At 35.4% G+C, this 26,037-nt stretch overlaps 3 protein-coding genes across 6 annotated transcripts; 2 read left to right on the plus strand and 1 right to left on the minus strand.

Moving 5' to 3' along the window:
• The first annotated feature begins 10 nt into the window (after positions 1–10).
• On the plus strand, positions 11–6,420 carry APC2 (anaphase-promoting complex/cyclosome 2). Of its 4 annotated transcripts, none has more exons than XM_088803415.1 (16): positions 11–232; positions 306–618; positions 720–1,009; positions 1,192–1,263; positions 1,467–1,711; positions 2,109–2,525; positions 2,634–2,835; positions 2,935–3,049; positions 3,161–3,249; positions 4,156–4,275; positions 4,425–4,513; positions 4,590–4,671; positions 5,149–5,340; positions 5,528–5,596; positions 5,681–5,857; positions 5,961–6,420. In XM_088803415.1, the coding sequence occupies exons 1-15, from the start codon at positions 11–13 to the stop codon at positions 5,801–5,803; spliced, it is 2,640 nt and encodes an 879-aa protein (XP_088659541.1). In that variant the 3' UTR covers positions 5,804–5,857; positions 5,961–6,420. The 4 variants fall into 4 exon arrangements, with proteins under 4 accessions (XP_088659541.1, XP_088659542.1, XP_088659544.1 ...); XM_088803416.1 differs by having other exon boundaries at positions 6,065–6,420; XM_088803418.1 differs by having other exon boundaries at positions 3,167–3,249.
• A 165-nt stretch (positions 6,421–6,585) lies between these two features.
• Positions 6,586–8,716, plus strand: SDG35 (SET domain protein 35). Its single transcript, XM_007045968.3, has one exon. It carries the CDS (start codon positions 6,898–6,900, stop codon positions 8,515–8,517), a length of 1,620 nt encoding a protein of 539 aa, XP_007046030.3. The 5' UTR covers positions 6,586–6,897; the 3' UTR covers positions 8,518–8,716.
• A 105-nt stretch (positions 8,717–8,821) lies between these two features.
• Positions 8,822–19,613, minus strand: EMB1579 (ATP/GTP-binding protein family). The gene is made up of 22 exons (XM_007045969.3): positions 19,444–19,613; positions 19,197–19,283; positions 18,573–18,776; positions 17,884–18,174; positions 17,627–17,718; positions 16,741–17,418; positions 16,590–16,635; positions 15,852–15,944; positions 15,705–15,760; positions 15,162–15,279; positions 13,802–14,013; positions 13,658–13,721; positions 12,749–12,922; positions 12,186–12,216; positions 10,966–12,062; positions 10,772–10,846; positions 10,530–10,604; positions 10,129–10,449; positions 9,641–9,844; positions 9,490–9,531; positions 9,351–9,413; positions 8,822–9,244 (listed from the first exon to the last, which is right to left on the minus strand). Exons 2-22 carry the CDS (start codon positions 19,266–19,268, stop codon positions 9,122–9,124), a joined length of 4,131 nt encoding a protein of 1,376 aa, XP_007046031.3. The 5' UTR covers positions 19,269–19,283; positions 19,444–19,613; the 3' UTR covers positions 8,822–9,121.
• Between the last annotated feature and the right edge of the window lie 6,424 nt (positions 19,614–26,037).

Consider the following 26,037-nt stretch of genomic DNA (forward strand, 5'->3'; position numbering starts at 1 on the left):
TCTATTGTTAATGGAGTCATTAACTTCTTGTCCAGATTTCAATCTAGGGATTTTGATGAGTCTCGACGACGATACAGTCCAAGAAATCCTCCAAAGCTACGACGGTTTCTGCGCCGCCGCTAAATCTCTCCTCAACGGCTCCATCGGACACGACTTCATCTCTCACGTTCACACTCTCTGCAAACACGGCCTCCACTCTCTCGCTCGCGACTACTTCCTCAGATCACTTGAGGTAATAATCGATTAAGCCATTGATATCTCCTTCAATACCAAGTTTCTTACTTTCCTTCTTTTTGGAATTATAGGAAGCCTTTGAGAAAAACGGAGCGTCGAGATTTTGGCGCCATTTTGAGGATTACAGCAAAATTGAAGAAGATTTAGAGAAGATTGATGAGGATGAGATTCAACGAGTGCTGTGTAAAGCTTTGAAAGAAATATGTTTAGAAAAAGAAAATCAAGAGAAATGTTTGTTAATGTTTGTTCATGCTTTACAATCCTATATGGAGAATTTATCTGATGGAAAGCACAATTTTGATGCGGAAAAAGTCTATCTTTTTTCAAAATATCAGTTAATTGTTTCCTCAATTCTTATGGCCAGTCTTCCTCGCCATTTTCCCGGTAGGAAACTATAGATTCTTTATATATATAAGTCAGTTCTTTTGTTGTGCAAAATTGGATTTTTATTTAGTATTAGCTGATAATTTCATGGATGTTGTTAGAGGTACTCCATTGGTACTTTAAGGGAAGGCTGGAGGAGTTAAGTACAATAATGGATGGAGAATTGAATGAAGAAAATGATTGTCGAGATAGAGATGAGATGGATTTGGATGAAAAGAGTAAGCACAGAAGTGGTGAAATGGATATTGATGAGTGCTATCATCAAGATAAGTTTCCAGAGAACAACAAGTTGGTGAGGAACATTGGGAAGGTTGTTCGTGATCTTAGAAATCTTGGTTTCACATCCATGACCGAAGATGCCTATGCTTCTGCTATCTTCTTGCTTCTGAAGGTGGACTTGTTATTTAAAAATGATATATGACTTTGTGTATTTGACATTCTGTCGGACCTGTTTTTATTTAATTATTCTTTTTAGCAAATGTTACGTTACATATTGGGTAACATTACATGTCATGTTCCAAGCTTATAAATCTGCATCTTATAAACAGTGTGCTTTCCTTGTTTGCATTGCAGGCTAAAGTACATAATCTGGCTGGTGATGATTACCGGAGTTCTGTTTTGGATTCCATTAAGGAGTGGATACAGGTTGTTTTTGGTGTTTGTGAATCCTTTACATTTTCGCTTTTCCATTCAATATAACTGTGAATCTTGCTGGTATTTTTGGTCAAATATAAAAGTATTTTTTCCCAGGTTTCATGTTATTTCAAGTTTTATTAACTTGCTATTATGTTCTCCTATGGTTAAGTTACTGAGAGATTATTCCTTATATTTGGAGGAATATTTGCCAGGCTGTTCCTCTGCAATTCTTGAATGCATTGCTTGCCTATCTTGGTGATTCTATTAGTTTTGACCAGCATTCATCTGGTCTCAAATCACCTCTGGCTTCACAACCATCTTCATGCTGTCCTGGAACAAATACTCCATCAGAAGGACTCATTAGATGGAAATTGCGGCTAGAGTATTTTGCTTATGAAACATTGCAAGATTTAAGGATAGCCAAACTCTTTGAGATAATTGTGGACTATCCTGAGAGGTAATTCTTTTTTCATTCTAAATTTTCATTTTACCTCCTTCAGTTCAATTTCTGCATTATTTTTTATGTTTTCCATTCTGGGTTTATGGGACAGGAGAGGTTTCCCTCTCATTATGTAGCTAAAAATCTCTATGTACCAAAAAGAGATAGAGAGAGAAAGTTACTGATTCAGTACATTAGTTTATAAGATTCTCAAAAACATTTGCCTACTTGAGGGGTTTACTTTGTCTCCTTCTTCTGACTGTGGAGCGAAAGAAGAAGACATATGGAGTTATCTAAACTTTTAAGTATAATTTCCATTGTTTGCTGTGTTCATTGCATGAATTGAAGTTGTTGGTGCTAATGGAAAGTATTCTTGGAAATTCCTCACTATTTTAATTATTTCTGACTATTGCAGCTCTCCTGCAATTGAAGACTTAAAACAGTGTCTTGAATATACTGGACAGCATTCTAAGCTGGTTGAATCCTTTATTTCTGCACTAAGATACCGCTTACTTACCGCGGGTGCCTCAACCAATGACATATTACATCAATATGTTTCAACTATCAAAGCACTCCGGACCATAGACCCAGCTGGTGTTTTTCTTGAAGCGGTTGGTGAACCAATACGGGACTACTTGAGGGGAAGAAAAGATACCATAAAGTGCATTGTGACCATGCTAACAGATGGCAGTAGTGGTAATCCAAATGGATCTGGAAACAGTGGAGATAGCCTTCTTGAGGAATTAAATAGAGATGAAGATAATCAAGAAAATGTCGGAGTTGATGATGATTTTAACACAGATGACAAGCAAGCCTGGATTGATGCGCAACGGTATGTCTACTGCTATCACTGTTGTTTATTACAGGTATAAAAGCAATGCTGTCAAAATTGCTATATCACTGTTCTAATCTGTGTCTTTGTGAGTTCCTTCTTTTTCAGCTGGGAGCCCGACCCTGTTGAGGCAGACCCATCAAAAGGTAGCCGAAACAGACGGAAGGTTGACATACTCGGAATGATTGTTGGCATAATTGGTTCAAAAGACCAGCTTGTTAATGAATATCGTATTATGCTTGCTGAAAAACTTCTGAACAAATCTGATTATGACATTGACTCAGAGATACGTACTCTAGAACTCCTCAAGGCAAGTTGCCTTTATTAAGTTATTGTATTCACTCTGTTTTGTTTTCCTCAACACTTCCTCCTAAATTTACTTGCTTTTTTGCATGCTCTCATTTTTCAGATACATTTTGGAGAGAGTAGCATGCAGAAATGTGAAATTATGCTTAATGATCTGATTGATTCCAAGAGAACAAATACCAACATTAAAGCAACAATTAATAAGCAATCTCAAATAGGTATTCTCTGGCCTTCTAGAACTTTTAGATGTGGGTAGCTTGGTGGGGCTACCTTAGCTATTCTACTTTCGTCTAACCTAATCAGTTTAACTTCTGTTGAATTATTCTAAGATGCAGATGCAGAGTTGGCAGAGACTGGGATTTCTTTGGATAATCTTGATGCTACAATCATATCTTCAAATTTCTGGCCCCCAATCCAGGCATGGTTTTCAGTGATATCAGTTCTTTTTTTTTGCTTTCAATTACTAAGAATTTACTTTGTTTATGGCTTTTTTGCTAGGGGAAGGTTAGAAATATCTCAGAAAAACGTTTTGCATTTTTCCCCTTTCAGTTTAAGTTATATGCCAAAGCTAAAGTGCAAATGGATTAATACCTTATAAAAGAAAGCTTCTCTTTGAATACTGTAAACGATATTTTGTTGGTAAGGTGTGTGTCAGATGGATTGACCATTTTGAAAACTAATTACTATAATTTTTGCCAACAATAGTAGCACATTAAGGTGCCTTGTTTTTTATTAAAGATGCAGTATTTTAGATGAAGAATTATTTGATCAAAGGAAGAGCTAAATTAATGATATTTAAGGAATCAATTATACCAAAAGAAAAATTCAGAAGCATGAGAGAAATGAATACCATTAATCTATTTTCATAACATGTAATGCATCTAGCCACCTTTAGTTCCATATTTCCCCTTTTTAATTTTCTTATTGAACATATCTATGAAGAATTTGTAACTTGACAAGATGCTTTAAATTGGAAAAAAATAAATTTAATGACTCAGTATGTGAAACATGTGATAGAGATATTTATTTAGGTCAGTGTTTGTGCAAAGAAGGCAAAGCAAATTTAGAAAATGGTTCTTGTTGTCCAACAAAATCACAGGCTTTATTCATAGTATGAGATTTATATGATTTTCTTTTTCACTTTTTCATTTCAGGTGTTAAGGTTGTACAGTAAATAAATGCTTGACTTGTATAAGAATGCATCAAGTACCAGATAACTATACTTTGCCTATGCCTGCATTCCTGATGAAAATCCATTTTGTCAAAATGATTAGTGGTTATCAGTGTCTTGTCACTTTTTATTTAATGTTGTGGAAATTTTCAGGAGGAGGCCCTTATCATTCCTGACCCCGTTGACCAGCTGCTCTCTGATTATGCAAGAAGGTTTCATGAAATCAAGACTCCTCGAAAGCTACTGTGGAAGAAAAATCTTGGAACGGTCAAGGTTAGGTCTTTTAAAGTTTAGTTATACATGTCCTTGAATGCCCTTTTCTTAGCATCAAGTATTCTAATTGTATTGTCGATTTCCTTTTCCTCCTTTTTTGCATCTTTTTACTAACATTTATTCTTTTAACCATATATATACTATTTTAGTTAGAGTTGCAATTTGAGGATAAGGCAATGCAATTCACGGTAGCTCCTGTACATGCAGCAATAATAATGCAATTTCAAGACCAAACGAGGTAGTTTCAGCAATTGTTGGAACCTTTTGCATCTTATTGTTCATATTCTAATGGTATATTATATATCTACTTTCAGTTGGACCTCTAAGAATCTTGCTGCTGCTACCGGGATCCCAGTTGATGTGCTGTATCGGAGGATAAGCTTTTGGATCAGTAAGGTACGCTTAACTTCATGTTTTTTTCCTTATCAAATACCGGGCCCTGTTCAAATTTTGAAATTTCCTTTTTCCACTTAATAGCTTGATGCAGCCCCTTGATCTTTAGTTCATTCCTCCATTGTAAAGCACACGTCTTTGCCACTTAAGATATAGGTGTGCTTTCAGTTTTATAGGGTAGAAATTTCCCTCTGTAGTTTTGGTTTGCAACATTATTGGAAGTTGATGAAATCATCCTTCTTCAGCTGGGAGACATTGCAAGTTTTTTAGTTATATGGTCTGAAGTTCAAGTTAATATGCTGCATTGTTTTGATTCATTGTCTGTACAATTCTCTTGGTATTTTCTTTGCAAGTAGAAGCTAAAAGTTTCAAGTAGGTCAAATTTGGTACTGTTTGAAGGTTTCCGAAATCAAAATGAGAATAATTGGAAACTAGAAATCTATTTACAAAATTTTTATCCTCATCAAATCTTCTCTCCAGGGAGTTCTCACTGAATCACTAGGGACAGATCCTAGCAACCATGTATTTACCCTAGTGGACGGCATGGTAGATACTAGTAAGAACGGTGGTAATAGTGGAAATTGTGAGGAGCTTCTAGCGGGTGATGAGGAGCCAGAGAGATCTGTGGCTTCCATTGAGGATCAACTACGCAAAGAAATGACTGTGTATGAGGTATGTGATGTGTGTGAACATTTTCTTTAGGTACTGTTGTTTCCAAAGCGTAAGGTCCTGCTGATCAATATGCATGTATATGGACTATGGACTATGGACTATGGACATGTCCTTTTTAAATATAAATAACTTGTTTAAATGTCATTTTGCTTAATGATGCTCTCTAACCAGTATTGGTTCATTGTAGAAATTCATCATGGGTATGCTCACAAATTTTGGCAGCATGGCATTAGATCGAATTCATAATACTCTTAAGGTAAGATGGTTTTGAGATGCCCTACTGTTTTAAATTATATATGAGTAATGTAATTGCTAACCTAAGACAGCATGTTGCTTTCAGATGTTCTGTGTGGCCGACCCTCCCTATGATAAATCACTTCAACAGCTGCAAAGCTTCTTATCAGGTCTAGTTTCTGAAGAGAAATTAGAGCTCAGAGATGGAATGTACTTTTTGAAGAAGTAATTAGCTGAGATAATCATCTGCCATTTACTATAATGTGTTTAACAAATAGCACCGGTAAGTTTAATCTTAGGAAGTTGAAGAATGGCCCTGCCTGACTTGTTTTACATATATATTCTAAAAATGCTAGGGCTATCATACTTTCCTGTTGGTTTGACAGGTGAACAGGAAGAATTTGCTAAAATTTACAGAGATTTAGACATCAGCGTTCATCATTATATGAAATATCTTTTTAAGGATATATTTGGTTTTCTTATCATTTAGAACTTTTGCCGGTGTCTCTTGTCAACCTCATCCTGTTCTGGAATCAACATGCTTCTGACAAGCTTTCTGCAAGATAAGCCGGAAGAAATTTTGGGTTGATCTCAAGAAGATTGTTCAAATCACGCAAATGATACTCTTAATGCTGCAGAAGCAACTGGTTCCATGGTTGAACTCTCGAGGTTGGAACCCTGGTTTGAGGGCCAGAAACTACAGTTTGTAGAGGACTAATTGAGGCTGAGGGGTCAATGTTATTATTAAGGTATCTGTTTATTGCTGCTCCGACGCCCATATGAAGCAAATGTGTTGTGATAATGTAAATATTCGGTATATCATCTTTCTGAGTGATTCCAGTACCACCAGCAGTTCCTTCAATACAGTGATTCTTTCTTCAGAATGGTGTAGCATTCACTTCTCATTTTCAATGCAGGTTCAATTTCATTGCCAGAGCTTAAGCACTGAAGAACCTCAGATAACCAGTCAATCATTTCAGTTATTTAACAGATATAGTCTAACTTATTCGGATACGGATTAAGATAACAATCATATCTGTATAAAATTAAAATGCTTTATCAAATAACAAAAGAAGATTTTTCCTTGTTTGGATCAAACATATATAGATATATTGTTCTTTTCCTCTTTTAATCCAGGCCCATGAACCCACTACCAAATTTTCACTTAAAAAAAAGAGAAGCAATCCTGACATAGCCGTTGCTATTATCAAACAAGAAGATCCATTATAATAAAGTTCCAAGTAGGATAAGACCAAAGACCAAAAGGAGAACATGACCGTTAGATAGACACCCCCAAATTTCAAAACCAACAAGCCAGAGAAGATGAGGGAAGAGCCAGCAATGTCCGCCGCCGAAGAGCAAATGCAGCAGCTGAGATTGAAAGCCACAGAGCTTATCCTCAGAGAAGAATGGGAAGAATCCATACAACTTTACTCTCAGTTAATCAATCTTTGCCAAGGCCAAATCTCAAAGACCAATCAAGATTCCAACCCAGACCCAGATCACCTCTCCAAGCTCCACAAATCTCTCTGCGTAGCCTTCTCGAATCGAGCTGAGGCATGGTCAAGGCTACAAGATTTCACTGAAGCACTTCAAGACTGTGACCGAGCACTTCAGATTGAAGCTACCCATTTCAAGACTTTACTTTGCAAAGGTAAGATCTTGCTTAGTTTGAACAGATATGCCCATGCTTTGGACTGTTTCAAAGCTGCTCTTTTTGATCCTCAGGGTAATGGGAAGCTGGAAATTCTTAATGGGTATTTAGAGAAATGTAAAAAACTTGAGTTTCAGTCAAGGACAGGAAGTTTTGATCTTTCTGATTGGGTTCTCAATGGGTTCCGAGGGAAGCCTCCAGAACTTTCTGAATACATTGGTCCTGTGCTGGTTAAGAGGTCTGAAACTAGTGGGCGTGGCTTGTTTGCGACAAAGAATATCGATGCTGGGACTGTGGTTCTGGTCACTAAGGCAGTTGCAATTGAAAGAGGTATATTGGGAGGTGAAGATTCAGGAGAAAATGCACAGCTGGTCATGTGGAAGAACTTTATAGATAAAGTTAAGGATGCTGTCACAAAATGTCAAAGAACACAGCTTTTGATTAGTATGCTATCCACAGGTGAAAATGAAGAGGGGCTTGAAGTTCCTGAAATGAGTCACTTTAGGCCTGAGGTGGAGAGCAATGGCTGTTCAAAGGAGAAGCTTGAAATGGATAAGATACTAAGCATCTTGGATGTGAATTCTCTTGTGGAAGAAGCGGTTTCAGCCAATGTATTGGGTAAAAACAGTGATTTTTATGGTGTTGGGTTATGGATACTGGCTTCCTTCATCAACCATTCATGCAATGCTAATGCAAGGCGTTTGCATGTAGGGGACTATGTCATGGTTCATGCTTCGAGAGACATCAAGGCTGGTGAAGAGATCACGTTCATGTATTTCGACACGCTTTCTCCCTTGGACAAGCGTATGGAAATGTCCAAGTCATGGGGTTTTAACTGCAGATGTAGGAGGTGCAAGTTTGAAGAAGTGTGTGCCAAGCAGGAGTTAAGAGAGATTGAGATAGGCCTTGAAAAAGGGGTAGATGTAGGTGCGGCGGTTTATAGGTTGGAGGAAGGTATGAGGAAATGGGCAGTGAGGGGAAAAGAGAAGGGCTTTTTGAGGGCATCGTTTTGGTCTGCATATTCTGAGGTATATAGCTCAGATAGGCTGATGAAACGGTGGAGCAGGCGGATTCCATTAATGGAGGCTGTACTGGACAGTGTGGTAGAAGCTGTGGGAAGTAATGAGAGAGTATTGAAGGTTGTTGTGAAAGGATTGAAGAAGAATGGTGGTGGTGTGGTAGACTTTGAGAGAGCTATGAAGTTGGGAAGAGGGTTTTATGGCAAAGTGGTCAAAAAACAAGCATTGAGGAATCTTCTTGGGCTTGGCATTCATGATCAAAGCTATTAGCTAAATAGCTAGGGGGAAAGTAGTTCTTTTCATTTTCTGCTTTCTACTTTTTGTGTTTCTATTCTTCACCTTTTAACTTATATAACTGCTGAGGAAAGTTAGCCTCGATGTTACTATGGTCAGTATTCATCAAAAAGGTTGATGTTACCAACATGTTTGGAATAATCTAATACAGAGATCCTCAGTTTGGAATAGCAAACTTTAATTCTGGCATTCAGCTGTGTCTTTAGCATAGTATTTCACTAGCAATCTTAGCAATGACAGTACTATTCAAACGTTGAACTTACAAGTCATACCCAGCGTGTAAATCACAATGATGACCACCAGTAATCATAGAAAACAATATGGTTTTCAGAAAGCAGTAAAATTAGACCAATCTGAGAAACACCCACCCATTCATAAATAAGGGGAGAGAGTTGGGGCTTGAGCAACTTAGCAGGCAATTTCTTGTATAAGTGATTAGCACAACTATTTATTTTTTTGATACAGAATGAAAAACTGGCTCTGAATAATTCGACAGCAGAAGCTAAAACCTTGTATGCAACCATCTGTGACTCTACTCCTATGAATCGTTCCTCTCATGGGTCATTAGATGCAAAACAGATTAAAACAGATCATCAGACCAAAAAAGGTCTCCTCCTATGTCAGATATACGAACTAGCTTATTGTAAAGAATGTGATCATCCCTTCCTGTGTTGCTCTCTAATAAAGCACTTTGGACAAGTTCCTGATGCAGTAAACGAAAACCATCATTAACTGTAGAGCAAGAGTACTATGTAAAAGCAGAATTATGACAGAAGCAACAACAAAAAGAGTTTGGAGAATCATCTTACTTTGACATCCCTATGGGAGAGAAACTTCCCCAAGCTGTGAATAATCAACCTCATATCTTCAACCTGTAAAAAACAATAAATTATCAATACCACTAGCCCACGAGAACATACCAAAATAAGTAAAAGATTTTGATCTCACCCTAATGTAGCCAATTCGATTCCGATCAAAAAACCTAAAAGCCTATTAAAAAGAAGACTTGCATTAATGAGGGAAGAAAGAAAATCTGAATTGCACACTCAAACAAGGAAAGATCTGAGGCAAGGGAAATGAAAGGTGAAATGGAAAATACCTGCAACAAATCCTTATCCACGGCAAGCTCCTTATTCCTTGGATCAACTTTCAGCTCCCTCTTCGCAGACGTATCTCCCTCAGGCCCAGGCTCTGTACTAGCAGCTTTTGTGGTCATTTCCTCCTTGATAAATTCCCTTGCTTCATCTTTCTCAGCCTCCTCTTGAGGTTTAGCATCTGTATCTGTCTTCTCTTCTTCATTTTTCTTCAAAGATGAAATTACCATCTTTCATAAATAAGGATAAATAACAGCACAAACCATATGAAAATGAATTTGCCAAATCAAATCACCAGAAATCAGTCCAGGTGTAAAAATGGATGCCTATCATAATGTAAATAATAATAGTATAGACAACATGATTGAAATTCAATCCAGTAACAAAACCAACTGCACAAAAGTTATAAGGAAGCATCCAAAAACCCAGTAGTGAAAATAATTTTTAACGAAAACCATTTCAGTTTCCCTGTTTAAAAAAGAAGGAAGCCTACCTCTTTAGAGGAATTGGATTGTGGACTTGCATCATCCATTGCTTCATATTCCTCAGGATCTTCGTCATCTATTTCGTCGTTTGTCTGTGGCTCATCAACATGATCAGAAGTAGTTTCTTCCTTGGTCACAATTACTTCGTCCTCTTGCAGAGCTTGCTGAGCTGCACTTGATGTATCTGATTTAGTAGATTCATTCTTCACAGAGAGCTCATTGGTTTTCAATCTTTTTGTTGGTGACTTTTTATCAGTTCCCTTCTCATGGGTTTCTTCGCGTTGCCTCTTACGCTGATTTCTTTTTGTCATAAATCTTACACGCAGTTTCTACACATTGAAAACAATGTTAGTGAAAATTCTTAAGAGAGAAATTTAAGTAAAATAAGCAAAAATCATCATAAACCAACCTGAAGAAATGTTAAAATGCGGCAACCCATTTGATACTGAAGCATTTCATACAGTGCCTCTGCAAATAATGAAAGCTGCAAAAATGGAATATAATTGGTGTAAATGAAAAAACTAAAAAGAATAAAACACCAAAATTGCTTCCGATAACATGAAGTTATAAATGAAAATATATGGGATAGCAAAAATTTTTTTAAAAAAAATTGTAGATATTAAGGCAGAAAGATAACAAGACAAAAGAAACCTCAAATGTTGATTCCTCAATGTCCTTGTCAGTATAATCCAAAAGTGAATCCAGTGAAAGTGACAAAGATCGCAACTGCAGCATTAGAATGCATAATTAGACAACTAATAGCAAGGGATATTAGATAGTTTGTGCATAAAGAACATTTTCCTTCACTATAGCCCAGCCCAGTGTATGAGATATGATTAACTTACTTTAGAATCCTTGCTCCAATTTGTTTGTAGAATCAACCCCGGATGCCTCGGAGGAGGTTCCTCAGACTTCCTCTTTTCTTTGGATTCTCTGTTAGGATTGCTTCGGGATTCATCTTTACTATCTTTGTCCTCTTTCTCATCTTTTGACTTTTCCGCTTCTTTCAATTTTCCCCTCTTGTCATCATGATTATCTTTTGTGATAACCTTTTGCTTGTCATTCAGACACTCCACATTAGTCACCTTTTCATCCTTATTCTCCTTCTCAGCCTTGATTTCTGATTTACTTGAAGTAGCAGCATTGCCTTGTTTCTCTGAACCTGCTTGCTTCCCTATATTTGAGGTGCAACTTCCAGCTTGAGCCACTTCTTTCTCATCCTTATCATCATCTTCCTTAGTTTCAGCTACTTCATTATTAGCTTGTGTAGCAGGTACCTTTCTTTTAGGCACCCTCTTAATAATTTTCTTCTTTACAGTTGTTTTCACACTGGCATTTTGTACAGCTGCAGCACCGCTGGCATCTGAATTATCCTTTGGTTGATCTTCAGAGCACCGCGGTTCCCTCTCCACTTTTGCCTCAAGGGGAACACCATTATCTTCACTCTGATCAGTTTTCCCAACTGCCTCCTTTTTTGCAATCTTTTTCCGTACAAAAGTTTTAACCCCAGCACGATCAGCACAAGATTCTTCCTTTTGACTGGCAATCTCTGATTTAGCATCCTGCTCTCCAACATCTTCATCAACCTTGTCACTTTGTTTGCTAGCAGTATTCACTTCGGCAGCTGTCTTATTAGCAACCTTCTGTTTGACAATCCTCTTTATAATTTTCTTCTTCACAGACTTCACAGCACCCGTCTTAGCACCAGCAGCTTCTTCCTGTTCCTTTTTCTCAGGACCTCCTCCTACTGCTGTTTCACTGCCATCTTTTACCTCAACTTTATTTTCACCCCCACTAACCGTTCCTTCAGCTGCATCTCCTTCAATAGAGTTGCCGCGTTTCTCCTTTTTGTTAGCAACTACTCCGTGACTAGAGGACACAGACTGAATCCTTTTTTCTGGTTTGCCTCTCTCAGTTTGTTTTGCAGAATCCGTTTCCTTGTCTAGCCAAATAAATGAAAAATTAAAGGGGAAGAAGCTCAGATCTAATTTCATAAGTGATCATGTCCATACAAAATATTTAAGCAAATCAGTAAGATGACGTAATTTGTAAAAAATCAATTCACCTTTTGATCCTTCCTTCCTCTCCTTAGATTTCTGAAAGAAAACAAATTCACCATTAGTAAAGTGGGCAACATATCCACTGGTCCTTATTTTATTACAAAAATGAAAATTTAGGGAAAGAAAATTGAAAAACTAAGGGTCACCCATATATCCATCTTAACTCAAAACCTGATATCAAGTGTTAGGGCATTGATTGCACAGAATGCTCCAAGCAATTGTCTGTCCAAAATCTTTAGAAACTTGATTTACAGGTCTTGATGACATTCAGAATGCATGATAGGCATTTAATTAAAACATAATCCACTGCGATTTTGGCATGTTGCATTCTAGTAACACTTCCAGTTTGTTGTTCTTCTTCTTCTTGTGTGTGTGTGTGGGGGGGGGGGGGGGGGGGGGGTGGGGGAGTTGTCAATGTGTCTGCTTGTAAATGTGCACACTTCACATGCATAAACTATGCATATGCATCTTCTTAATACAGCTCATGCAAGTACATAGGCATTCACTTGGACAAAACTGTGCATAAGGAAACCTAACAGAAAAGGCAGGGAAAAAAATAGAATAATACCTCCTTTTTCAAGGAAAGCTGGCGCTCTCTCTCAGAAACAGCTTTCCTATGAGCTAGCCATTGGGCTTGCCATGTATCAAATGAAGGGAGGCATTCAGATAAATCTGGAACAAACAGCACAGTGACCTCTTTATGGCTAAACAGTCCATCCTTGCCAACTCTATCATAATGTATCTGCAAATAACAAAAGGAGCTTAAAACTAGCTTCTTGACATCAAGAAACAAAATTCAAACTTTAGAAACTGTAAGAAGAAAAATCATTACAACTTCTAAGCTCATGCAATAGAGAATGTGATGATAAATGTTTGCCACCTGGCTAAACTGCCAGTCACAACAAGATAAGTTTTGCACATTTCTACATTATCTGCTTACTGAATTTTAGAATATTTCCCTATGTTCCAGCTATCATATTACCCGCATATATAGTCACTGATATTAATATCTACTAGACCCTAAACAGTATCTTCAAGTGCTCAAGCAACCTTTCTCTTTCTTTCCTTTTGAAGGCCTATGGAATCAAGATCTTCAGAAATGAAACATGAAAGGATTACAGCGAGTGATCTATGCAAAATAATTTCAAGATGAAAACCACCAAAAGATAACCATCCTTGATGGTCATGTTTGTCTGGTCTACTCAATGACCAAAAATAAGAAATACATACAACAATAAAAGTTTAGATCATGGCTGCTGAGAACAATTAAATTGGATTTTAAGTTCAATAGAATCAACATCTGTTTACAACTTAGCCTGAGATAGAATAAAAAAAAAAAAAAGAGGAGATGGATCCTGCAGAATAATTTTGAATAAAAAGATTCAAACATAAGGTAGAAATTTTTATCCGTAGAATTGCAGCTTCTGAGCAATACCACAGAAGGTTTTTTGGAGACAACTAGAACAAATAATAATACCTCAAGGAAACGATTCCAGTGCTGACAGTTCTGCAAATCAAGATTGGCTACATCCTTTCCATACCTGTTCAAGTAAAATAACTCCCCATTTGAAAAATGAATCAAGTGATACATAGCTTACTACTATTAGCAGACAGGACAAACCTAAGGGCTGTTCGAATGAGAGAGGACTCATCATCAGTAGGATTGCTGCCATCAGCAGAAACCCAAGGTCCACCAATTGCCATGAAGGAATGATCCTTTTTAAGAACAGCAAACCTTAGAATATTGCAAATATGTAGTATGCGATCATCAGGGATTTTTTCAGATGAAAGCTCTTCCAAAGCACTCCTGCTTAATCCACTCATCAAAATCATCTGAATGAAAGAAATGAACATACATTACTCAAGCACGATTAAAATTAACTTTGGTTGGAATCTTCAATATTCCTATCAAAGAAAGCCAAAGAGACAAACAAGTGAGAGAGCTTAAATCACACATGAATTATTACAAATAAATTGTACAAAGGAAACTTCAAAGCAGTCAAATGAATCACACAAAGGATTGGAAACTTCAAAGATCGACGACAGCATAGCTCATGCTTCTACAGCTTTTATCTACTATTGGCCAAATAAAAGCAGAATATGATACAATAAACTTGAAAACAAAACAGAATTTTCTTAAGTTTCAACTTAAACAAAATGCCCTGATCTTCTTTTCAATACTTCAGCATGTTAATATAAGTTTCATAAGAAATTAACAAAATAAGTGCAAGACTACTATATCTCATCCTTTAGTGTCTTGACCAACATATACCTCTGAAGGTTTTTTGATTAATCATAGAAGTAAATAGATAACAAAATATAAAAGAAAACTGTTAGGATACTGAATTCTATGTATAGTCTTCTAGATCAAACAAACAAGAAAACACCTTCCACAGGTACTTGCCAACATAAGGAACAACACAGAAGTATGAGATTAGTCATGATGCCAGTTCAACCAAAAGAGTAGAGTTATAAGGAATGAACTGCCTGGAAAAAAAGTCCTCAATTGTCATCCAAACAAAAAAAAAACTGTTGTAGAGCAAGCAAGAGAGAAAGGGAGAGATAAAGAATTGATGTCAGTTCAATCCAGTGAGTGAATTTATAAGACAAGTACTACCTGCCCAATACAGTCCTGCAGATGTCCCATATAAAACGAAGGGGATAGGTGGAGGCAGTGAGAGACAGGGCCCATTCAAAATAACCCATTATTTCAATGAAGTTTTGCTCCCAACCACTAGTGCAATAGAAACTCCATAACACCAAAGCACACATTCAAAGCTTAAATTTAATCAGAAAGAACTCAGTTCTACATTATTCAGATATTCTGTTCTGATGACTAAAATTAAACCCCATGATGCAGAAAAAATGAAATAACCAATTCACATTTGATAAAAACGTGCTTCCTCAGAAAAGGATAGAAGTATTATAGATAAAAAGGCTATAGTTTCTATCATCAGATGCTACATTTATAAATGACCAACCTTTGCATTCCACACTGTACTTCCTTGTTCAGACTTTTCAGGTTCAACAGGCAAAAGCTTGCTGGAAATTTCTTCTGATTCAGCTAAACAACCTTCTTCAACAAAATCATGCTCAAAGCTGGTCCACTCAACATAAACCATACTATTACAATTCCATAAAAATATAAGGTGCCATATCATTTAGTTGGTCAAAGTAAGTTAGCGAGGGTGAAATGAGGGGAGGAAATGAAAACAGCGATTAAAGTTAATTAGGATCCCACAACTACTTAAGTTTGAACAACTAATTTTGTCTCAATTGTTTTGTTATTCCCCAGGCAAATGACCAAGCTTCATGACAACCAATTCATTAGCAGTTTCACTTCCTCAAAAAATAATTAATTAATTAATAAAGTAACAGTTCATAGAAACAATTAAGATATCTAAAACCATGATGGGAAGACCACTTTAGTCTTTAGCCAATAAATAGACAACAAACCAAGAAGTTCAATGCTAGTTGAGATGTCCAAAAGCTATTCGAGTAACAAAGGGATCCACGAAGAATACCTGACAGGAGTATGCATAGAGAGCTTAAGGTTCTCCTTTGGCCAGTTTAGAACAGCCTACAGCAGTTGAAGATGTTATCTCAAAGCAAATATCTAAAAGTACAAATTTAACACATCACTGAATTTTGAGAGAGAGAGAAAGAAAGACCTTTGAAAATTCAGGAGGTACAAAAAGTCTGGGATATCGCTTATCAATTGACAGATAATCTCTCTCTACATCTACCAAGGTGGATGAATATACCTGCAAGTAGGCAGAATATATTGCTTGAAGGATCAATAACATTTTAAATGACATGCATATTGAGAAAATACATATCCATGTTACAGGAAAATATATTGAACAAGGTTTCCAACTCAGGAAAGTTGGATAAGTTCTCTAAAGTAAAGGTAAGTTTCATCAATTGGAAGAACTAGAAGTTGTAGCGAACCACCACAGCTTAGAGCCGTTTGCATATATAAATCCAGGGAGCTCTGAAAGTTTTGAAATAGACTCTATGAATGTAAAATATGGTTTAACCAATGAGGAAAAATACGAGACGGTGAGGGCAAGGAAAACATCCAAGGAGACGAGGATTGAAGTAGCAAATTGAAACCAGTCAAAATAAAATATTAGAAAAGGTGCCCCAAGAACCAAGGATCAAACCTAGGGTCAAAAAAGTAGGCAACGGCTTATACACATCTGAAGAATTATCTAGACTGGAAAAAATGGCAACTAGCCCTGCGCACCATGAGCCAAAGACCAACAGGAAGCAACAAAAACTGAAGGCCCAAGTCAAGAGTGAAGACAAAAAGAACGTAGATACAAATCAGATTCCAAAAGGAAAAAAGCAAATTCTTGAAGAAGTTCAAATTATCTTCGAATGGGGAGCTCTTGCTGTCCTTTTACCTTGCAGACATATTCTCTCCTTTTTTCCTTAACAGGTGAGAGACGCCTTCAGCAATACAGAACACCAAGTTAGTTATGAAGACTGTGAGAAACACAAGGAGCTAAACATTCAGAACTAGAGCAGGATGGAATGTAAAACATCAAGATCCACCTATGCGAAGCTTCACGACGTGGGGAGTCTCGCCTCAAAGGTCGAGCCTCTTTTGTCAAAGAGGGACCACGGTGGTCCCTAGAAACTCTTGGTGGAGTTCTTTCACGCGTAACTTCAAGTGTGCGCTTGCGCTCGCGTTCTCTCTCCTTCTCCCGCTCTCTCTCCTTCTCCCGTCGCTCCAAGATGCGCAAACGTTCACGTTCTCTTTCTCGTTCTCGAAGTCGTTCTCGTTCCCGCATCCTTTCCCTCTCTCTGTCTTTCTCTCTTTCACGCAAATGCTCCCGATGATGCTCCTCCACTCTCATCTCAAACTCCCTAAGATAACCAGCCCTGTCATCCTTGCGTTCATCAATCCTAGGATGACCACTGCGTGACAATGTACTACTCGGATATTCAGACTCAAGGGATGCAACATGAAGTCCCTTTGTTCCATAATCCCTACCAGGTGGTAGGCTCACTCCATAACCGGGATTTGCAGAATTAGGTGGATACATGAGATCATCCACATTTCTCTTTGGAGCTGCCCCTAATATCGATGGAGGTTGTCCACCATAAGAAGAAGAAGAACTAAGCAATGATAAACTGCGGGGATCAGCATCTATTCTTCCTCCATAAGGCATAAGATCTTGGGTGGAATGACGACTAGCAGCACTCCTTGCTGCAAGATAATCAGCTTGTCTGCCAGAAATGGGTTGCTACTCAGTGTAGTAAGCAATATATTACCATCTAACAAGCAGTCAACAGACTATCACCAAGAAGGATGAGAAGGTTGACCTTGGCCATATACTTACGAGGGAATGAGTATAAGTGAAGAAGTGTAGCTATGAAGTACAAACCATCCTCAATTGAAAATTGTACATTAAATATTTCATCAATATAAAAATACCTTGAACCACCTTCATGAGGAGCTGATTGAGCTTTGAGCAATTGTTCTTGTCGAAGCAAGACAGCTTGATCAAGACGATCATATATCTCAGGCTGTTGAGCAATATAGTAAAAATTAAAGATCACAACCAAAAAGAGAACAAGAAACAAAAGTAATAGATGGTCAAGGCTGGAGCAGATTTATATTCAGAACATGAAAAAAAAACACTATAAAAGTAAACCGAAGCTAATAAAAGAAACATCATGAAATTGCTAGACCTGATGCTGATGACCATAAATAGCAGAATCAGCATATCTTCCACTTGACTCACTTGGCAAGTCCCTCCCCAAATAACCACCCTGCCGTTCTCCATATTGTCTTCTCTCCACTGTAGGATAGTCAGGAATCTTCTCTGCATACAGTTGATCACCTTTGTGACTATAACTGTGACTTGATGATGAAACATAGTCAGTAGATGCAAATTTTGGTGAATCTGGCATAGCTGAGGCATAAGCACTACGAGCTTCCAAAGCTGATGGTCCAGCCCCTTTGGAACTTATTGCAGGAACCTAGTACATATAAAATTCATCAAATCCAAAATTCAATCAACAAATGTAAATAATATTGTTCATTACCAAATTAATCAACAAATGTAAATAATATTGTCCATTACCAAATTACAATTAACACACAGAGTGACGCATGTTCATCCAAAATAACAGTCTAATATCACCTTAGAACCAACTAATAATATACCTTAATGAGCAATAGGCCATCATGATTGACTATCGGATGCTAAGACATATTAAACTCCCAAGGAAAAGAAAAGCAGCACAAAATTAATGAAACTGACCAGGATTCACAAATATCTACAATAAGGCTTAAAGAGAAAGGACAATTCAAAGCAAGATGAAATATACGAATTACCAAAACAAACACATAGGAAAACAGACCAAATTCCACTGACCTGCTGAGTAGCACTCAAAGCAGCTGTGCCATATATGGAGCTATACTGCCCCCCATAATGAGCTGATACCGAAGGAAGGGCTCTGTACCCACCAACATCTGCTTCTTGAGAACTACCTAGAATTGATGAATGCCGGGAAGCCAAGGACATTTGAGCTCCACCATCAGGTCCTCCAACGGAACTCCCAGAATAACCAGCCCCCAACTACAAAATTTACCAAAAAGCAAAAAAAAATTGAAACAAAACCAGACCCACTATAACTCTTGAATTATAAAACATACATGGCATGTTATTGCCAGGGAAAATAGCAAATCCCCGGAATTCAGATGCAATGCCACAGCAACAATTTATTTTGAAATAATTATTCACTCATATTAAACGTTTGTATGCTCAGCAACAATAAAGATTGTGAAACAATTATTTAAAACAAAAAGGTTACAAGTCACAGCAACATCAAAGCAAGTACAATTGGGCTGTTTCTCTCACAAACCCAGGCTAACTGTACAAAACATCTTATAATCAGAGCATTCAATCCCATTATAATTTCATACAAAAAACAATGAGCTCGAAAACAGAAAGACCTAGCATCTTTAACGCTAACATTGTGGGAAAAAGAAGACTCACATTTTGTGCATATCCAGATTGACCTCCATAGGTTTGCTGCCCGTAGGCATTCGTCCCTCTTGACGAATACATTAAATTAATTTAAACCTGAATTAAACAACAAATAAAACAATGTTAATCAACCAAACAAATATAACCCATTCTTTCTTTTCTTAAAATAAAAGAGAACAGAAACAAACCACGGGTTCTTTTCTATGCAAATCGTTTAATAACCAAAAATAAATAAAACCCATAATGGAGAAGATACCTAGGTAATTACTGATAAGACAGGGACAGACGGAAACGTGAGATTTGTGAAAAAATATTGATAAACCCTAATGCATGGATGGGGTGGTGTTGAAGAAGAACAGAGAAATGAAGGGGCGGGTGACTTTGAGGATGACTTGAAACTCGACTTAATATATTCTCAGAAGTCAGAAAGAGGTTTAGCACCAATTTTTTGCTTTAGTTTCATTGGCTCAATTCCATGTATCTCATTGTCTTTACGGCGGGCTCAGAAAAAACACCAGAGGGTGAATCCATCTCAGCCCGATATCGTCGTGCTGGGCTTCCGTGGACCCCAATCAGCTCATTTGGTTTGGGCTCTCTTGGCTCTCAGCCCGAACCAGAGGCAAGAATAAAAGGCCGTTGCATGACCATTGAGAGGGGGTTATGCCATAAGGTTTGCTTTCCACGTTCCGTTCGATAATCAAAATTTAATTTATTTTAAAAAAATTATAAAAAATATTTTTCGTTATTCAAATAAACTAAGGAGATTGTCTATAAACAAGTGTAATAAAATTTTCTTGAATCAATAATTATTCGAAAATAATTATAATTTACTCACATATTTTTATAAATAGATAATTATTCGAAAATATAATTTAATTACATTATATTTTATCCATCATAATCAATTAAATTTTGTGTATAGATGTTTATTTTTAGTCAATTCTTCACATATTATAAATTATTTTCAAAATATTATTTAGAAAAAATATTAGAGAATAAATATTTGGGAAAAAAACGAAAAAACTAGTAGAAATAGAAAATCATGTTTTTAGATATATTAAATAGAAAATCATATCTTTGAAATTAGAAAGATGGTCTTTCATTTTTTTTTAAAAAAATAATAAGTTATGTCTTTTGATATATTAAATAAAAAAATCATATTACCTTTCGAAAGAAAAAAGAAAATCATTTCTTTAAACCAAGCATATGGTGCTGAGGAAATATAAATGCCAAAGAGAGAAGTAACGTGTCTTTCAATTTAGATAAGTATTCCATCTCTGACAACAAAATGACAATTTACAAGTATAACTATTACATATTAGCATGGAAAGAAATAAAGAATGAAAGAGCATTGTCGTACTATAAATGCCCTTTAAATGAGAATATTATTACATATAATCAAAAGCTAAGGTATCGTTTACAAAAATACATTGACCTTGAAAGTAATGGATGAATATTCATCCTAATGCACTAAGTTACAATATGTATAAAACCAATAAAGTAGTTACAATAACATCATCATTATACAACCAGCAACACAACGGTCAACTTAAAAAGGTTCACACTTGTTAATGAACCTTATAATTAGCATCAACATCAACCACAAGTGCAAAAAAGTTACAATATCAGGAACTTACCTTCACAAAAAGTTTTAGAGCCATCCAAGCTCAATGGTCAGCAAGAAATGTCCTCAGCCATTTAAGTCTTTAGTCAAGAGCAACATTGAAAAACATAAACATAAGAGTTGGAGATTCAGGAAGCTTAATTGAAATAAGAACCCTTTCCCTCGCTGTCAATCCCTCTACTTGACTTAAAATCCCATCCAACTCTTGAGCCTTTTGTTGGATGTTCATTTGTACCCCAACACTCTTGCTGAACTCAATTCCAGCCTCCTTTATGTTTTCACCCAATATAGTAGCAACAGTAATAATTGATTCAGATGTAATGGGATCACCCATCTCATTTGGCCTTTTCCTCTTTCTTGCTGAAGTAGTTTCACTTCTAGGAGCTAATGTTTGAGGTTGAATATTAGAAAAATCCTCATCATCGAAACTATATCTAGCTGGGTTTTCACCTTCAGTTTTCTCATTTATTGTATCATTACATTTTTGCATTTGTTCGAGGATATCTGCTGCAATTTGTGTTTTTTTTCCTGTTGCATGATCTCTTGCATAAATAAGACTAAGCTCGTTGAAGAAAGAAAAACTCTTTCTTCTAAAAAAGGCAGCCTCATTGTGACTTTAACAGTAAAACGAAAAAGATGACTATTAATTATATTATTATTAAGAAACTAACATGAAAATACTTAAATAAGTTCAAACCAAAAACTTACCCGTATGTAAGATTCTCATATAGGATCATCAGCAACAACCATATTTCTTTAATCATCCCATCCAAATCCACTAGTATGTGTCCCTTGCACCATATCATATATAATAGCGCATTCTTTTTTTAAAGTCTTTATTCTAGACACTATATAGGGCTTTGCCTTCAAGTTTGCATTCGGTAATTTTGTTGCAAGCATATTTTCAAGTTCTATTAAATAGCCCCTTCTAAAACCAGTGTCAGCATTGTATTTTCCTATATTGTGCAAATCAGTCAAAGCTGAAATAAGTACAACATCTTTATGATAATTTCATTTTCTTTTGGTTCCCTTTAAACTTTGAGAAGCTAGGGCTGAAGATGCAAACATTGTTTTCTACCATACACCAAATATTTTATTATAAAAAATTAATTATAATGCTAAAAAATAAAAGATAAAAAAATATATCCAATAATATATTAAAACTTGTCAAAAGTTATTCACATGATAAAAAGTACAATATAAACAACAATTGACAAGACATTAAAACACAAATAACAAATTAAAAAAAAGCACAACTTGTACTGACAAAGGAGATAAGCACTAAAATAATCCTTCAATTAACAATAAGCCTAACAAATATCAATCATCATTTTGTCTAGATGCTTGCCATTCATTAAACATTTGATTTGCTAATTCCATTTTCAAATTACTCCAAATATCAGTAGGATCAATAGTACTTATAAAATCCTCCTCAACTATTATGTTGGTTTGAATATATTCCCCTATATCAACTTCAATAGGATTAAAACTCATCTCCTTCCTAATAAAATTATGAAGCAAACAACAAGTTATAATAATCCAATTATGTATCCTAATCGGATAAAATGAGGGACTCCTAAGGATACCCCACCTCATTTTCAACAACCTAAAACACCTTTCTATAACATTGCGAGTAGTTGCATATTTCATATTAAAAATTCTTTAGGATTGCTTGGTTCATGGCCTTGACGTCATTCATTAAAATGATATCGTTGACTCCCAAAAGATGTAAGAAAGCCCTCACAATTTGTATAGCCTGTATCAACTAGATAGTAACAACCTATATAAAATAAACTAAATAAGTTATTTATTTATTTAATTAGAATAATCATATGGTACATAATTTGAAATATCTTCCTATTATCATAGGAAAGCTTACCATGAGGCACTTTAAGTCCATTTTTTCTCCTCAATGCATCTCGAAAAACTCTGCCATCAGCTACAAATCCTTCCCAACTAGGAAGAACAAAGACAAATTGCATGTCAAGTGTACATACGCCTAACATATTTGTTGCAATATCCCCTTTATGAGTGCGATATCTAAGTTTATCTGCACTTGGCACCTTGACCCTCATATATGTCCCATATAGAACACCTAAATAATTATATAAATCCAATATAATGAATTACTTATAAGTAAACCTATTGATGTCTTGTATATATAATTATAAAGGTAATAAGATCAATAATCTACCTTAAACCACTTCCACCGATTATCTGTTGAGTTTGTTATAATGGGCTTAAGTTTTCTAAACAAATATTCTTAAAATTTTAATACTGCATTTAAAATATTATGAAAGTGCCGACTAATTGTCTCACCCTACCTTTTAAAATTTAAACTAATTACTCAATTCTTAACATAATGAGCAATAATATGTAAGAATATTGTTACTTGCTCATCTACAAGCATGTTCTTTGTTGACTTCAACCCTTTAATACTTCCTAACATTTCACATAATTTAAAAAAGGTTTGTCTATTCATCCTAATTTATGGAATACATGAAATATCATTATCATACACAAGTCGACTCACATATTCTCGATTTGTAATAAAATCTAATGCATAAGATCTTACTCTTGGCCTATAAGTACATAAAGTCGACGCTGCAAACAATAAAGTCAAGAACAAACTAACAGCATGACTAATCTTCATATAAAATTTAAACATAGCTAATAACCTTTTTCGCCATTCAACATCTCTTCTCAAACACAAACAAATCATGACTGCAAAAAATAAATATTCTAATATATTTTATTATGTACACAAAATATTAAAGCCATATGGCATATAAAAAGTAAGAAAATAAAACAAAATAAATAAATAAATATTATTAATTTATGACCATGTTGTATGTATCTTTGCATCAATACCCTAAAATAATGGATTTAATTTCAACTAACTTTCCCAAAACCCTTTACCTTCCTTAATTGAAATCTTATTTGGAAGCCCTTTATCCTAAATTTTTCCTTATTCAATTTGTATTTATAGTATAATTTAAGGATTATGACAATTTCAATTACAACGTTACAAGTTCTAAATTAAATTAAAGTTCAATTAAGAGGTTGAAATCTATGGAATCTAAAAATGAGAGTGAATCAGGTGAAAAATGAGTTTTAACAAATATCTCTTTAAATGGGGTGAGCAATATGTTTTATTGAGCATGTTGGATGTAAGCTGTTAGGATGAAGGACAAGTGCGGGGATAAAAATAAATTAATTAGGGCTTGGGTGGCTCTTTTAGAGTTAATATATATGTTGATTATTGCATTCATTAATTTAATTATTTGATTAATTTGTATAATCAACCTCACTTGATGTTTATCACAATATATTTAAATATCACCTTAACTCATGCCAATAAGCACATATGCACGGTTAGTATTTTTTAAAATTTTTATACTATCATTATAAGGTTGCACAATAATTATGAATCATGATTATACCTTGATCCCTCTTTAATAAAAATTTTAAAAAAAAATTAAACTTTTTTCTAGCATTTATAAAGACAATTTAAGTAGCTAAAAGTGTCTTTATGAGATTTAACATTCTAAAGACTTCCTCTCGTAAACTAATATTACTGAAAGTTGAAACTCTTATACCCCAAAGATTTGGCATGGGTTCAAGATATTGAAGATTAAGATGAATTGAAGGTTAAGTTGAAACTCTGTTTTTCCTGTTAGCTTTTTATCCTTGAACCTTCACAGCAAAATTAGTGTTTATCTTTTAAAAATATAACTGATATTGTAGATCATTGACTGCTCAACAACAACAACTTCAATCAAAAAATGGACTTGGGTATGGGTAAGTGACCTCAAGAGCACACTTCAACCCCATAAGCATATAATTAGAATGCATAAATAGGCTATAGTATCCTTCACATATTCTTATTCCTCTTTGTAACTGACTAATTACTTTGCCTAAGTTTTTTGTTTTTTGAAAGTTAATAGGGATAAGTTCCCTGGATACAAAACAAGCACACGATTTTAAGATGCTATGCCTTGATTAGCATATCATCTCAAAATCATGTTGACAACTTGTCCAGGAGAAGCCATCAAAAAATATACCTCCAACATACTTTGCCTAAGTTTGTTAAAGGGAATTCATGTATTTATTTTTTTTCTTAATCATAATTGTTTTTATTTGTAAAAGGTGGTGCAGTTGGGTTAGAGAAACAGGTAAAGAAAAGGAAATAATTCATGTATCTAAGTGCCTGCTAACAGAAACAGAGGAAATTCATGCATATAGCAAAAAATTGCATAAGTCAAAAGGTACCACTTACTTTCTTCCATTAATGAAAATGTTTATACATTCACTATTATTCATGCATTTATAAGCATGATTCCAAATACAATGATAATGAAAAGAAAAATAACGGTTCATTTTGACCAGCATTATAAGAAAAAATTTCTCAATTGTTAAGTATATCAGTACTAAACATCAGTATAGCTCCTCCAAACTTTTGTCAAGCACAACAAGACCTTCCATCATCCTACCTCAAGCTTTCATGAACCATAACAAACTAACTCAACATATAATCTATCCTTTCAAATTAATAAGAAGGATAAGAAGAATGTGTTTTCTTAAGCTGATAGATTTTTCTATTAAGTAACAACAAAAGAGGTAGAAGTGTGCAGATACAAGTATTAGGCAGCTCATGCTTCTCTAGCTACATTCAAATACCATTAATGTTACCACTAGCACTGCTAAAACAGCTTATAGCTTAAAGAATTACAAAACTAACCCAAATTAATAAACCTTCTTCTAACAAAGAAACGTTCTCTCCCTTCTCTCTCTCAAATACCAAGACCCCTACAAAACAAAACCAAAAAAAAAAAATCTTACAAAAAAAACATAATAGAAAAAAGAAATTGAGATTGAAGTTTGCCTACTTCTTCTTCTTTTTCTACTTATCTCTCTAATTTTCATTTTATATCTAATTTTTTATTAATCTAAGAGCAAAAAAAATTTACCCAAATCACAACCACTAAGCATAATCTATAGTATTGACAATGAATCAAAGAAATAAAGGAGAACAAACTCGACTCACAAACAAAAAATTGAGAAATACACAAGTCAGATAAAATCAAATTACTTCAAATATAAAATAATTCAACACTTAGGCTATTTCCACTTTCAACAGAAAATAAGAGCACAATATGCAAGTACCTGGACTATGGAAGGGAGTAACGTAAGTGGAAAGGTGGATGAGAGAGGCAGTGCTACTAG

Source organism: Theobroma cacao, chromosome 2 (genome assembly GCF_053813885.1).
Source record: "Theobroma cacao isolate CCN51 chromosome 2, ASM5381388v1, whole genome shotgun sequence".
In the NCBI taxonomy this organism is placed as follows: Eukaryota; Viridiplantae; Streptophyta; class Magnoliopsida; order Malvales; family Malvaceae; genus Theobroma; species Theobroma cacao.